Source organism: Elephas maximus, chromosome 23, assembly GCF_024166365.1.
Source record: "Elephas maximus indicus isolate mEleMax1 chromosome 23, mEleMax1 primary haplotype, whole genome shotgun sequence".
In the NCBI taxonomy this organism is placed as follows: Eukaryota; Metazoa; Chordata; class Mammalia; order Proboscidea; family Elephantidae; genus Elephas; species Elephas maximus.
Genome location: NC_064841.1, coordinates 50,944,724 through 50,957,318, shown reverse-complemented (window position 1 = coordinate 50,957,318; position 12,595 = coordinate 50,944,724). Strand labels below are relative to the sequence as shown.

The 12,595-nt window shown below is 36.9% G+C and overlaps 1 protein-coding gene across 6 annotated transcripts in view; it reads right to left on the bottom strand.

The window, feature by feature from the left end:
* Positions 1-12,595, bottom strand: part of IFT88 (intraflagellar transport 88) — a 240,607-nt gene that overhangs the window by 95,020 nt on the left and 132,992 nt on the right. For all 6 annotated transcript variants that reach the window (XM_049867325.1, XM_049867329.1, XM_049867328.1 and 3 more), the window contains one exon: positions 12,103-12,202. In XM_049867325.1, the coding sequence (XP_049723282.1) occupies positions 12,103-12,202 (100 nt within the window). The remainder of the gene's footprint in view (positions 1-12,102; positions 12,203-12,595) is intronic.

Here is a 12,595-nt window from a genome sequence, read left to right as displayed (position 1 = left end):
CTTCGGTCTTCCTTATTCATTGTCCAGCTTTCACATGCATATGATGTGATTGAAAATACCATGCCTTGGGTCAGGCGCACCTTAGTCTTAAGGGTGACACCTTTGCTCTTCAACACTTTGAAGAGGTCCTTTGCAGCACATTTGCCCAATGCAACGCACCTTTTGATTTTTTGACTGCTGCTTCCATGGCTGTTGATTGTGGATCCAAGTAAAATGAAATCCTTGACAACTTCAATCTTTTCTCCGTTTATCATGATGTTGCTCATTGGTCCAGTTGTGAGGATTTTTGTTTTCTTTATGTTGAGGTGTAATCCATACTGAAGGCTGTGGTCTTTGATCTTCATTAGTAAGTGCTTTAAGTCCTCTTCACTTTCAGCAAGCAAGGTTGTGTCATCTGCATAACGCAGGTTGTTAATAATTCTTCCTCCAATCCTGATGCCCCGTTCTTCTTCATATAGTCCAGCTTCTTGGATTATTTGCTCAGCATAAAGATTAAAAAGGTATGGTGAAAGAATACAACCCTGACGCACACCTTTCCTGACTTTAAACCAATCAGTATCCCCTTGTTCTGTCCGAACAACTGCCTCTTGATCTATGTAAAGGTTCCTCATGAGCACAATTAAGTGTTCTGGAATTCCCATTCTTTGCAGTGTTATCCATAGTTTGTTATGATCCACACAGTAGAATCCCTTTGCATAGTCAATAAAACACAGGTAAACATCCTTCTGGTATTCTCTGCTTTCAGCCAGGCTCCATCTGACATCAGCAATGATATCCTGGGTTCACGTTCTCTTCTGAAACCAGTCTGAATTTGTGGCAGTTCCCTGTTGATATACGGCTGCAGTCATTTTTGAATGATCTTCAGCAAAATTTTGCTTGTGTGTGATATTAATGATATTGTTCTATAATTTCCACATTTGGTTGGATCACCTTTCTTGGGAATAGGCATAAATATGGATCTCTTCCACTCAGTTGGCCAGGAAGCTGTCTTCCATATTTCTTGGCATAGACAAGTGAGCTCCTCCAGCGCTGCATCTGTTTATTGAAACATCTCAATTGATATTCCATCAATTCCTGGAGCCTTGTTTTTCACTAATGCCTTCAGAGTAGCTTGGACTTCTTTCTTCAGTACCATTGGCTCCTGATCATATGCCACCTCTTGAAATGGTTGAATATCGACTAATTCTTTTTGGTATAAGGACTCTGTATATTCCTTCCATCTTCTTTTGATGCTTCCTGCGTCGTTTAATATTTTCCCCACGGAATCCTCTACTACTGCAACTCGAGGCTTGAATTTTTTTTCCTCAAGTCTTTCAGCTTGAGAAACACCGAGCGTGTTCTTCCCTTTTGGTTTTCCATCTCCAGCTCGTTGCACATGACATTACAATACTTTGTCTTCTGGAAAAGCCCTCTGAAATCTTCTGTTCGGTTCTTTTACTTCATCAATTCTTCCTTTTGCTTTAGCTGCTCGACGCTCAAGAGCAAGTTTCAGAGTCTCCTCTGACATCCATCTAGATCTTTTCTTTCCTGTCTTTTCAGCGACCTCTTGCCTTCTTCACAGATGATGTCGTTCCACAAATCCTGTGGTCCTCGGTCATTAGTGTTCAATGCATCAAATCTGTTCTTCAGATGGTCTCTAAATTCAGGTGGGATACACTCAAGGTCATATTTTGGCTCTCGTGGACTTGCTCTGATTTTCTTCAGTTTCAGCTTGAACTTGCATAGGAGCAACTGATGGTCTGTTCCACAGTCGGCCCCTGGCCTTGTTCTGCCTGATGATTTTGAGCTTTTCCATCGTCTCTTTCCACAGACGTAGTCAACGTGATTTCTGTGTGTTCCATCTGACGAGGTCCATGTGTATGGTCGCCGTTTATGTTGGTGAAAGAAGGTATTTGCATTGAAGAAGTTGTTGGTTTTGCAAAATTCTATTATTCGATCTCCCGCATTGTTTCTATCACCAAGGCCTATTTTCCAACTACTGATCCTTCTTCGTTTCCAACTTTCACATTCCAGTCGCCAGTAATTATCAATGCATCTTGATTGCATGTTTGATCAATTTCAGACTGCAGCAGCTGATAAAAAACTTCTATTTCTTCATCTTTGGCCCGAGTGGTTGGTGCGTAAACTTAAATAATAGTCATATTAGCTGGTCTTCCATGTACGCGTATAGGTATCATCCTATCACTGACAACGTTGTACTTCAGAACAGATATTGAAACGTTCTTTTTCACGATGAATTCAACACCATTCCTCTTCGAGTTGTCATTCACAGCATAGTAGACTATATGACTGTCTGATTGAAAATGGCCAATACCAGTCCATTTCAGCTCACTAATGCCTAGGATAGCGATGTTTATGCATTCCATTTTTTTAAAAAATAATTTTTATTGTGCTTTTAGTGTAAGTTTACAAATCAAGTCAGTCTCTTGCACAAAAACCCATGTACACCTTGATACACACTCCCAATTACTCTCCCCCAATGAGACAGCCTGCTCCCTCCCTCCACTCTCTCTTTTCTTGTCCTTTTCGCCAGCTTCTAACCCCCTCCAACCTGCCAACATAGTCTCAAGTGTCCACCTCCTGATCCAAGAAGCTCACTCCTCACCAGCATCCCTCTCCAACCCATTATTGAGTCCAATCCACGTCTGAAGAGTTGGCTTCAGGAATGGTTCCTGTCCTGGGGCAACAGAAGGTCTGGGGGCCATGACCACCAGGGTCCTTCCAGTCTCAGTCAGACCATTAAGTCTGGTTTTATGAGAATGTGGGGTCTGCATCCCACTGCTCTCCTGCTCCCTCAGGGGTTCTCTGTTGTGTTCCCTGTCAGGGAAGTCATCGGTTGTAGCCGGGCACCATCTAGTGCTTCTGGTCTCAGGAGGCTGGTTCATGTGGCCCTTTCTGTCTCTTGGGCTCGTAATCACCTTGTGTTCTTGGTGTTCTTCCTTCTCTGTTGACCCAGGTGGACCCAATCGATGCATCTTAGGTGGCTGCTTGCTATCGTTTAAGAACCCAGACGCCACTCTTCAAAGTATGATGCAGAATGCTTTGTTAATAGATTTTATTATGCCAATTGACTTAGATGTCCCCTGAAACCATGGTCCCCAGACCCCTGCCCCTGCTATGCTGGCCTTCGAAGCATTCAGTTTATTCAGGAAACTTCTCTGCTTTTGGTTTAGTCCAATTGTGCTGACCTCCCCTGTACTGTATGCTGTCTTTCCCTTCACCTAAAGTAGTTATCTACTATTTAAGTAGTGAATAACCCTCTCCCACCCTTCCTCCCTCGCCCCCCCAACCACAAAAGAATGTTTTCTTCTCAGTTTAAACTATTTCTAAAGTTCTTATCATAGTGGTCTTATACAATATTTGTTCTTTTGCAATTGACTAATTTCACTGAGCATAATGCCTTCCAGGTTCCTCCATATTATGAAATGTTGCACAGATTCCTCACTGTTCTTTATCAATGCGTAGTATTCCATTTTGTGAACATACCGTAATTTATTTATCCATGCATCCACTGATGGGCACCTTGGTTGCTTCCATCTTTTTCCTATTGTAAACAGTGCTGCAATAAACATGGGTGTGCATATATCTGTTCGTGTAAAGGCTCTTATTTCTCTAGAATATATTCTAAGGAGTGGGATTGCTGGATAGTACGGTAATTCTATTTCTAGCTTTTTAAGGAAGTGCCAAATCGATTTCCGAAGTGGCTGTACCATTTGACATTCCCACCAGCAGTGCAGAAGTGTTCCAATCTCTCCACAGCCTCTCCAACATTTATTATTTTGTGTTTTTTGGATTAATGCCAGCCTTGTTGGAGTGAGATGAAATCTCATTGTAGTTTTGATCTGCATTTCTCTAATGGCTAATGATTATGAACATTTCCTCATATATCTGTTAGCTACCTGAATGTCTTCTTTAGTGACGTGTCTATTCATATCTTTTGCCCATTTTTTAATTGTTTTGTCTTTTTGCAGTTGAGTTTCTGCAGAATCCTGTAGATTTTACAGATCAGGTGCTGATTAGAAATGTTATAGCTAAAAACTTTTTCCCAGTCTGTAGGTAGTCTTTTTCCTCTTTTGGTGAAGTCTTTGGATAAGCATAGGTGTTTGATTTTTAGGAGCTCCCAGTTATCTAGCTTTTCTTCTACGTTCTTTATGATGTTTTCTATACTATTTATGCCATGTATTACTGCTCTTAATGTTGTCCCTATTTTTTCTTCCATGATCTTTATCGTTTTAGATTTGATATTTAGGTCTTTCATCCATTTTGAGTTAGTTTTTGTGCATGGAGTGAGGTATGGGTCTTGTTTCATTTTTTTGCAGATGGATAATCAGTTATGCTAGCACCTTTTGTTAAAAAGAATGTCTTTTCCCCATTGAACTGTTTTGCGGCCTTTGTCAAACATCAACTGCTCTTATGTGCATGGATTTATGTCTGTATTCTCAATTCTGTTCCATTGGTCCATGTATCTGTTGTTGTACCAGTACCAGGCTGTTTTGACTACTGTGGCGGTATAACAGGTTCTAAAATCAGGTTCTAAAATCAGGTAAAGTAAGGCCTCCTACTTTGTTCTTCTTTTTCAGTAAAGCTTTATTTATCTGGGGCCTCTTTCCCTTCCATGTGAAATCTGTGATTTGTTTCTCTATCTCATTAAAGAATGTCCTTGGGATTTGGATCAGAATTGCATTAAATGTGTAGATCGCTTTTGGTACAATAGACATTTTTATAATGTTAAGTCTTCCTATCCACAAGCAAGGTATGTTCTTCCACTTATGTTAAGTCTCTTGGTTTCTTGCAGAAGTGTAGTGTAGTTTTCTTTGTATAAGTCTTTTACATCTCTGGTAAGATTTATTCCTAAGTATTTTATCTTCTTGGGGTTACTGTAAATGGCATTGATTTGGTGATTTCCTCTTCGATGTTCTTTTTGTTGGTGTAGAGGAATCCAACTGATTTTTGTATGTTGATCTTGTATTCCAATACTCTGCTGAACTCTTCTATTAGTTTCAGTAGTTTTCTGGAGGATTCCCTAGGGTTTTCTGTGTATAAGATCATGTCATCTGCAAATACAGATACTTTTACTTCTTTCTTGCCAATCTGGATGCCCTTTATTTCTTTATCTAGCCTAACTGCTCTAGATAGGACTTCCAGCACAATGTTGAATAAGAGTGGTGATAAAGGGCATCCTTGTCTGGTTCCCGATCTCAATGGGAATGTTTTCAGGCTCTCTCCATTTAGGGTGATGTTGGCTGTTGGCTTTGTATAAATGCCCTTTATTATGTTGAGAAATTTTCCTTCTATTCCTATTTTGCTGAGAGTTTTTATCATGAACAAGTCCTGTACTTTGTGAAATGCCTTTTCTGCATCAATTGATAGAATCATGTGATTCTTGTCTTTTGTTTTATTTATGTGATGGATTACATTGATTGTTTTTCTAATGTTGAACCATTCCTGCACACCTGGTATGAATCCCACTTGCTCATGGTGAATTATTTTTTTGATATGTTGTTGAATTCTATTGGCTAGCATTTTGTTGAGGGTTTTTGCATCTACATTCATGAGGGATATAGGTCTATAATTTTCTTTTCTGGTGGTATGTTTACCTGGTTTTGGCATCAGGGATGGTGGCTTCATAGAATGAATTTGGTAGTATTCCATCCTTTTCTACGCTCTGAAATACGTTTAGTAGTAGTGGTGTTAACTCTTCTGTGAAAGTTTGGTAGAACTCTGCAGTGAAGCCGTCCGGACCAGGGCTTTTTGTTTTTGGGAGTTTTTTGATTACCTTTTCAATTTCTTGTTTTGTTATGGGCCTATTTAGTTGTTCTACCTCTGTTTGTTTGTTTTTCAATTTCTTCTTTTGTTATGGGTCTATTTAGTTGTTCTACTTCTGTTTCTGTTAGTTTAGGTAGTTAGTGTGTTCCTAGGAATTCATCCATTTTTTCTAGGTTTTCAAATTTATTTGAGTATAGTTTTTCATAGTAATCTGATATGATTCTTTTAATTTCAGTTGGGTCTGTTGTAATATCGCCCCTCTCATTTCTTATTCGGGTTATTTGCTTCGTCTCCTGTTTTTCTTTTGTCATTTTGGCCAATGATTTATCAATTTTGTTGAGTTTTTCAAAAAACCAGCTTTTGGTCTTGTTAATTCTTTCAATAGTTTTTCTGTTTTGTATTTCATTTAGTTCAGCTCTAATTTTTATTATTTGTTTTCTTCTGGTGCCTGTACGTTTCTTTTGTTGCTCTCCTTGTATTTGTTCAAGTTGTAGGGATAGTTCTTTGATTTTGGCCCTTTCTTCTTTTTGGATGTGTTCATTTATTGATATAAATTGGCCTCGGAGCACCGTTTTTGTTGTGTCCCAAAGGTTCTGATAGGAAGTATTTTCATTCTCATTGGATGCTGTGAATTTCTTTATTCCATCCTTAATGTCTTCTATAATCCAGTCTTTTTTGAGCAGGGTATTGTTCAGTTTCCAAGTGTTTGATTACTTTTTTCTGCTTTTCCTGTTATTGATTTCCACTTTTATGGCCTTATGGTCAGAGAAGATGCTTTGTAATATTTCAATGTTTTGGATTCTGCTAAGTCTTGATGTATAACCTAATATGTGGTCTGTTCTAGAGAATTTTCCATGTGCACTAGAAAAAAAAATAGTTGGGTGCTGTTGCGGGGGAGTGTTGTGTATATGTCTACGTGGCCAAGTTTGTTGACTGTGGCATTTAGATCTTCCGTGTCTTTATTGAGCTTCTTTCTGGATGTCCTGTCATTCATCGAAAGTGGTGTGTTGAAGTCTCCTATTATTACTGTGGAGCTGTGTATCTCACTTTTCAGTGCTGATAGACTTTGTTTTATGTGTCTTGCAGCCCTGTCATTGGGTGCATAAATATTTAATATGGTTATATCTTCTTGGTGTATTGTTCCTTTAATCATTATATAGTGTCCTTCCTTATCCTTTGTGATGGATTTAACTTTAAAGTCTATTTCGTCAGAAATTAATATTGCCACTTCTGATCTTTTTTGATTGTTGCTTGATATTTTTTTTTTCCATCCTTTGCGTATTAGTTTGTTTGTATCTCTAAGTCGAAGGTGTGTCTCTTGTAGGCAGCATATAGACGGATCTTGTTTTTTAATCCATTCTGCCACTCTCTGTCTTTTTATTGGTGCATTTAATCCATTTACACTCAGGGTAATTATGGATAGGTATGAATTTAGTGTTATCATTTTGATATGTTTTTTTGTGTGTTGACAGCTTCTTTTTCCCATTTGATTTCATGTGCTGAGCAGGTTTTCTTCATATATTGTCCTTTCCTCATATTTGTTGTTGTTGATTTTGTTTCTGCTGAGTCTGTATTTTTCCCTTGTATTTTATTTTGATGAGTAGGATGGTTTGTCTCCTTTGTGGTTACCTTATTATCTACCCTTATTTTTCTAAATTTATAACTAACTGTATTTCTTTGTATCGCTGTATCTTCCTCTCCATATGGAAGGTCTATGATTATTGGTCTTCCTTGTAGGCGTATGGATATTATCCTATCAGTGACAGAGTTGTACTTCAGGATAGATCTTGAAACATTCTTTTTCACGATGAATGCAACACCATTCTTCTTCGAGTTGTCATTCCCAACATAGTAGACTATATGATTGTCCGATTCAGAATGGCCAATACCAGTCCATTTCAGCTCACTAATTCCTAGGATACCGATGTTTATATGTTCCATTTCATTTTTGACGATTTCCAATTTTCCTAGATTCATACTTCCTACATTCCAGGTTCCGATTATTAATGGATATTTGCAGCTGTTTCTTCTCATTCAGTCGTGCCACATGAGCAAATGAAGGTCCCGAAAGCTTTACTCCACCCACGTCATTAAGGTCGACCGTACTTTGAGGAGGCAGCTCTTCCCCAGTCATCTTTTGAGTGCCTTCTAACCTGGGGGGCTCATCTTCCAGCAGTATATCAAACAATGTTCCACTGCTATTCATAAGGTTTTCACTGGCTAATGCTTTTCAGAAGTAGACTGCCGGGTCCTTCTTCCTAGTCTGTCTTAGTCTGGAAGGTCAGCTGAAACCTGTCCTCCATGGGTGACCCTGCCGGTATCTAATACCGGTGGCATAGCTTCCAGCATCACAACAACACACAAACCCCTACAGTACGACAAATTGACAGACACGTGGGGGCAGTAAATTTTAGGTATTATTATTATTACTTCTACTATTAACAGGTACTCAAATGAGATAAATAAAGCAGAGGGGTTATAAAAAATTATAATAGTGTTCAAAAAGTGCTATAAAAACATAGGAGAAAGTAACTATTCCAGAGAAAGTCAAGGAATGCTTCCTGAGAAGAGAACATTTCAAATGTATGCCTTAAAAGACAAACAGGAGTTTATCTGTCAGAATAATAAAAGAACATTCTAGATAAAGGAAATAGCATGCACAATGTTCACAGGCAAGCTTATAATTCGGGAAAAGTTCAGTGTGTCTGGAGTCTAAGACTGGAGAAGAGCACAAGGGTAGTGGATCAGTATATTCAAGAAAAACAGACGACAAGATGAGAATTTCATTTAGAAATTCCAGAACTAAAAAATACAGTAACTGAAATTAAGAACATAAAAGATGGGTTTACCAGCAGATTAGATACAGTTGAACAGAGGACTGGTGCCTAGAAGAACAGTCAGTTGTAAAACCACTTAGCAAGTCTGAGATAATCCTAACCAAACAGGAAATGTGAAATGGTGGGCAGACACCTGCATGAAAGGTGCTAGTACTCCACTTAGAAATTACCAAGTAATGTCATGGGGAAAAAGTGTAGAGAAAAGGAAATGGAGTTTCTTTCCTTTAAAATATATTTATTGAACAGAAAATATTCCACTTCTTGGTGCTTCCTGCTCCTAGAAAGCAGCTGTATCGAAGCATAAGTCCTGGTTAGGTTTTATAATGGTTGTCAACCTCTACTACTACTCAAAATACTGGGCAAATTGTGTCTGTGCACTGTGTAGTGCTTGAACTCTAAGGAGGTACTTCAAATGAAATACCACTAAGCATGCTGACTCAATTTTCGAAGGGTAAAAGATTCTAAAACACTAGATTCCATATACTTTGTTTAGAATATGGGCAAATTGTTTTTCTATTAAAGGGTTTTTGATGACTTCAAAGAAAACCATTAGAAGTTTCTAAGGTAGTTGTTTATAATTCTACAAAGTAAACTCTGGAAGAGAAAGCCCTAAACATCAAAACTTTACTATTGAGATTTTCTTTCTTTCTTACTTTCTTGGAAATGTCTTCAGTAAAACTACCTAAAAGGTCCCTGAACTAATCTAAAAAATTATTTCTGGTTTTACTGCTCATTCCGTAGAAGCTACCTCATTGATTCTTTGTATGAGCTGCACAGCTATTAAGGTAAAAATCATTGCTGTTTTGATTTTCTAAGTTTTATAAGATACATTTCACTTTGAATAAGAATTGAAATCTTTTTATCTTCACTTTTAGATTGTGCCACAATAAATATGTTACTTAAAAAATATAAGGCACTTGAGTAGGTATAACTTATATCCATTAAGCTCTTTGAGGGAAAGTATAGAGGGAAAGAAAGCTATTCTCTAATATTTATGACATCTGTTAAGCAGAATATAAAAAACTAACAAAACCACTGAATACTACAGGAGTTTATATCATTCCTTTTATAACTAGCCATTCATATTATAGCCAAGGACATGTGTTGAATTTTTTAATTTTTAGATTTACTATTTTGTGGCTCATTAATAACTTCACAGCTATTTAACACCAAATACAGTTTACCCCAACATAGTTACTATGGAGCCAAACACTATATAAACTTCAGTGCAATCCAATGCTTTACTTAAAAGACTTATCAGAGGTATTTGGAACTTAAAAGACTCATTTAAAAACACTTGTCAGAATAAAAACATATTTCATATTTTAAGTTTCTAAGCCATAAACTATTCTAAAAGGCTACTAAGTATTTTTAACAAAAGGAACACTCAGGTATTTTTTGTTCAGATTTTTGTTTTTCAAATATGCCACTTTCATAATTGTTGTTTACATGTTCGATGAATGCATAACCAACATACCTGTTTTCAAACCTAAAATAGTATAAATCAACTTATTTATAAATGAAACTAATAACAAACATACACTTAGTGTCAAAACTAAATTTAGTTATAAATGACAAAACATAAACACTTAGTTTTTTTTTCCTCAAACCACTAGGAAAACAGATACATCCTCCACTTTGGCTTTCTTCCCTGGCTGATGCCACCTAGCCACTGGCTTCACTTTTCTGAGTCTGTGTCCCTAATGCCATCACTAGCCTCCCAGACCAAACTACTTCATTTCATCCATCTTCTGCTTTTTGGCAAAGCTCTCTACTACAAAGGTAAGTACCAAATGATACCATCATCACAAAAAACTATGAGATTTTAGCATGTTTTCTCAAAGAAGTATTAACTACAGAATTATGTCCTTATACAAGAAGGCATGAATTTTTTCTTTTACCTTGAATTATAAATAAAATGGTCTCCATAAAATGATCAACCCAATTCTTTTTAATCTAATAGTGTTCCTTTCGAATAAGATTCTATTATACTCACCTGGTCATACTTACAATATACAGACAAAAGAAACAAAGTAAAAGCAGAAATGTTGAAAAGAAAGCAGAAATGGCATTTTAAAAACATGAGTAAACCTAACTGATACTAAAAACTTAGGGACTAGAAGATATTTTGAAGGAGAACAACTAGGAAAGCAGCAAACAATAAGATTTGGTTTAAATGAGTTTTAATAAGGAATATGTCCATTATTTCTTAATGGACACAAGTTTTAATACATGAACAATGGCAATGCATTGTGAGATCGTGCTAAAAAGAATTTAAAAATAAAATGTCAAAAGAAAATCGACAAATATGGTTTTTTCTGTTTTGTCATCTATAACAGTACTTTTCTCTCTCTCTCTGTCTCACACACACCCATACACACCCACAAATGTTTTTTGGTCCACAGAACACTTTAGAAAGTTAATAAAGACCAATTTGTCTCACTCCACTTCCACTGAAAAAGCATTACAACAGAGTGACAGAGTTATCAGTGATATTTTTAGAGACCAAGAGTGTGATGATCAAATGACAAAACAGATATAAAGAGACTTTGAAAAGTGCTTTATAAATGCCAAAACATTAAGTGCAGTACATTCTTATATGTAACGAGAGCACCCTGTGGTGCTGCATTGCACTAGTCATGTAATTATTACATGAATCCCTTATTCTACTCTCATATTCTATGAATAAATGGTGTTTCCCTCAAAATCTCCTTCAAAGGGTCAGTCATTTCCATTATACTAACTAGGAGAGAAAACTGAAAACACAGGCTTGGAACTGAACTCAGGTGAAACTCTGTGGCTTTCTCTGGCCCTTGCTCTCTGGGTCTAAACTTGGAGGAACTGAGTTTTCTAGTTGCATTAGTCTTATAAACTTGGATATCAAATTTTACTCTGTATATTGTCTTTTGTCACCCCCCCCCCACTTTTTTTTAAAGTTGTTTAAGCCATCTGGTCTTGTCTCAACTATATCTCAGGGAAGGGTCACTTCCACCCAAAGTGAGCACAGTAGCAGTGGTACCATTGAAAGAACCCTTAGAGCTTAAAAACTGTGTTTAGCAATGAAAGTCTTTTATTTCCAACACAATGTTAATGGATAAACCAAATATATAAAATCTAATGGAGAAGTTGCTCTGGTGAAAAGAGTGGGATGGAAGCATCAGGGCTCTTATTGAGGCTCTGGCCTTCCTTGCTCCCTATATATAATCCCTGATTTTAAAGAACCTGAGAGCTTCCATCAATCTTTGGACAAGAATACAGGCTAGTAGTTTAGCAACTATGCTTTATATTGAAATTATTCACATTTTAAAAATAGGACAAACACGTAAACATTTAAAAAATTAATACCAAGCTAATGTAAATTATGTTGGTAAGACAGAAATAAAAATATTAACCCCTGAGTAATCACATATAACATTATTCTAGAAAGGAAGTTCCTGATTTTATTGTTTTGACCAATTAACATATGAAATCATATCTAAAAAAATTTTTTTAAACTTACTTGGTTAAAATCCTTTTGTCTCAAGTATGTAACTGCTTTATTTATTTCCAGATCATTTGCTAGCTCTACATATTGAGAAGCTTTCACAACTTCAACACACCTATAACGTAAAGAACAAAAAAGGTTACTTTATTTTGTTTTAGTATACTTATGTTGTTGCTGGTTTTCTCAAATAGTGACTTTTCAAAGATTTTTTAAAAGTGCTCCCACTACTATGTACCACTATGTCAGTTTGTTGTACTGTGATGGCTTCTGAGTTGCTATGATGCTGGAAGCTATGCCACCAGTATTTCAAATACTAGCAGGTCATCTAAGGTGGATAGGTTTCAGCCAAGTTTCCAGACTAAGACAGGCTAGGAAGAAAGGACTGGCAATCCACTTCTAAAAATTACCCAATGAAATCCCTACAGATCACATAGGATAACTGTCCAATATAGTGCTGGAAGATGAGTCCTGTAGGTTGGAAGACATTCAAAACACACACTGGTTTCAA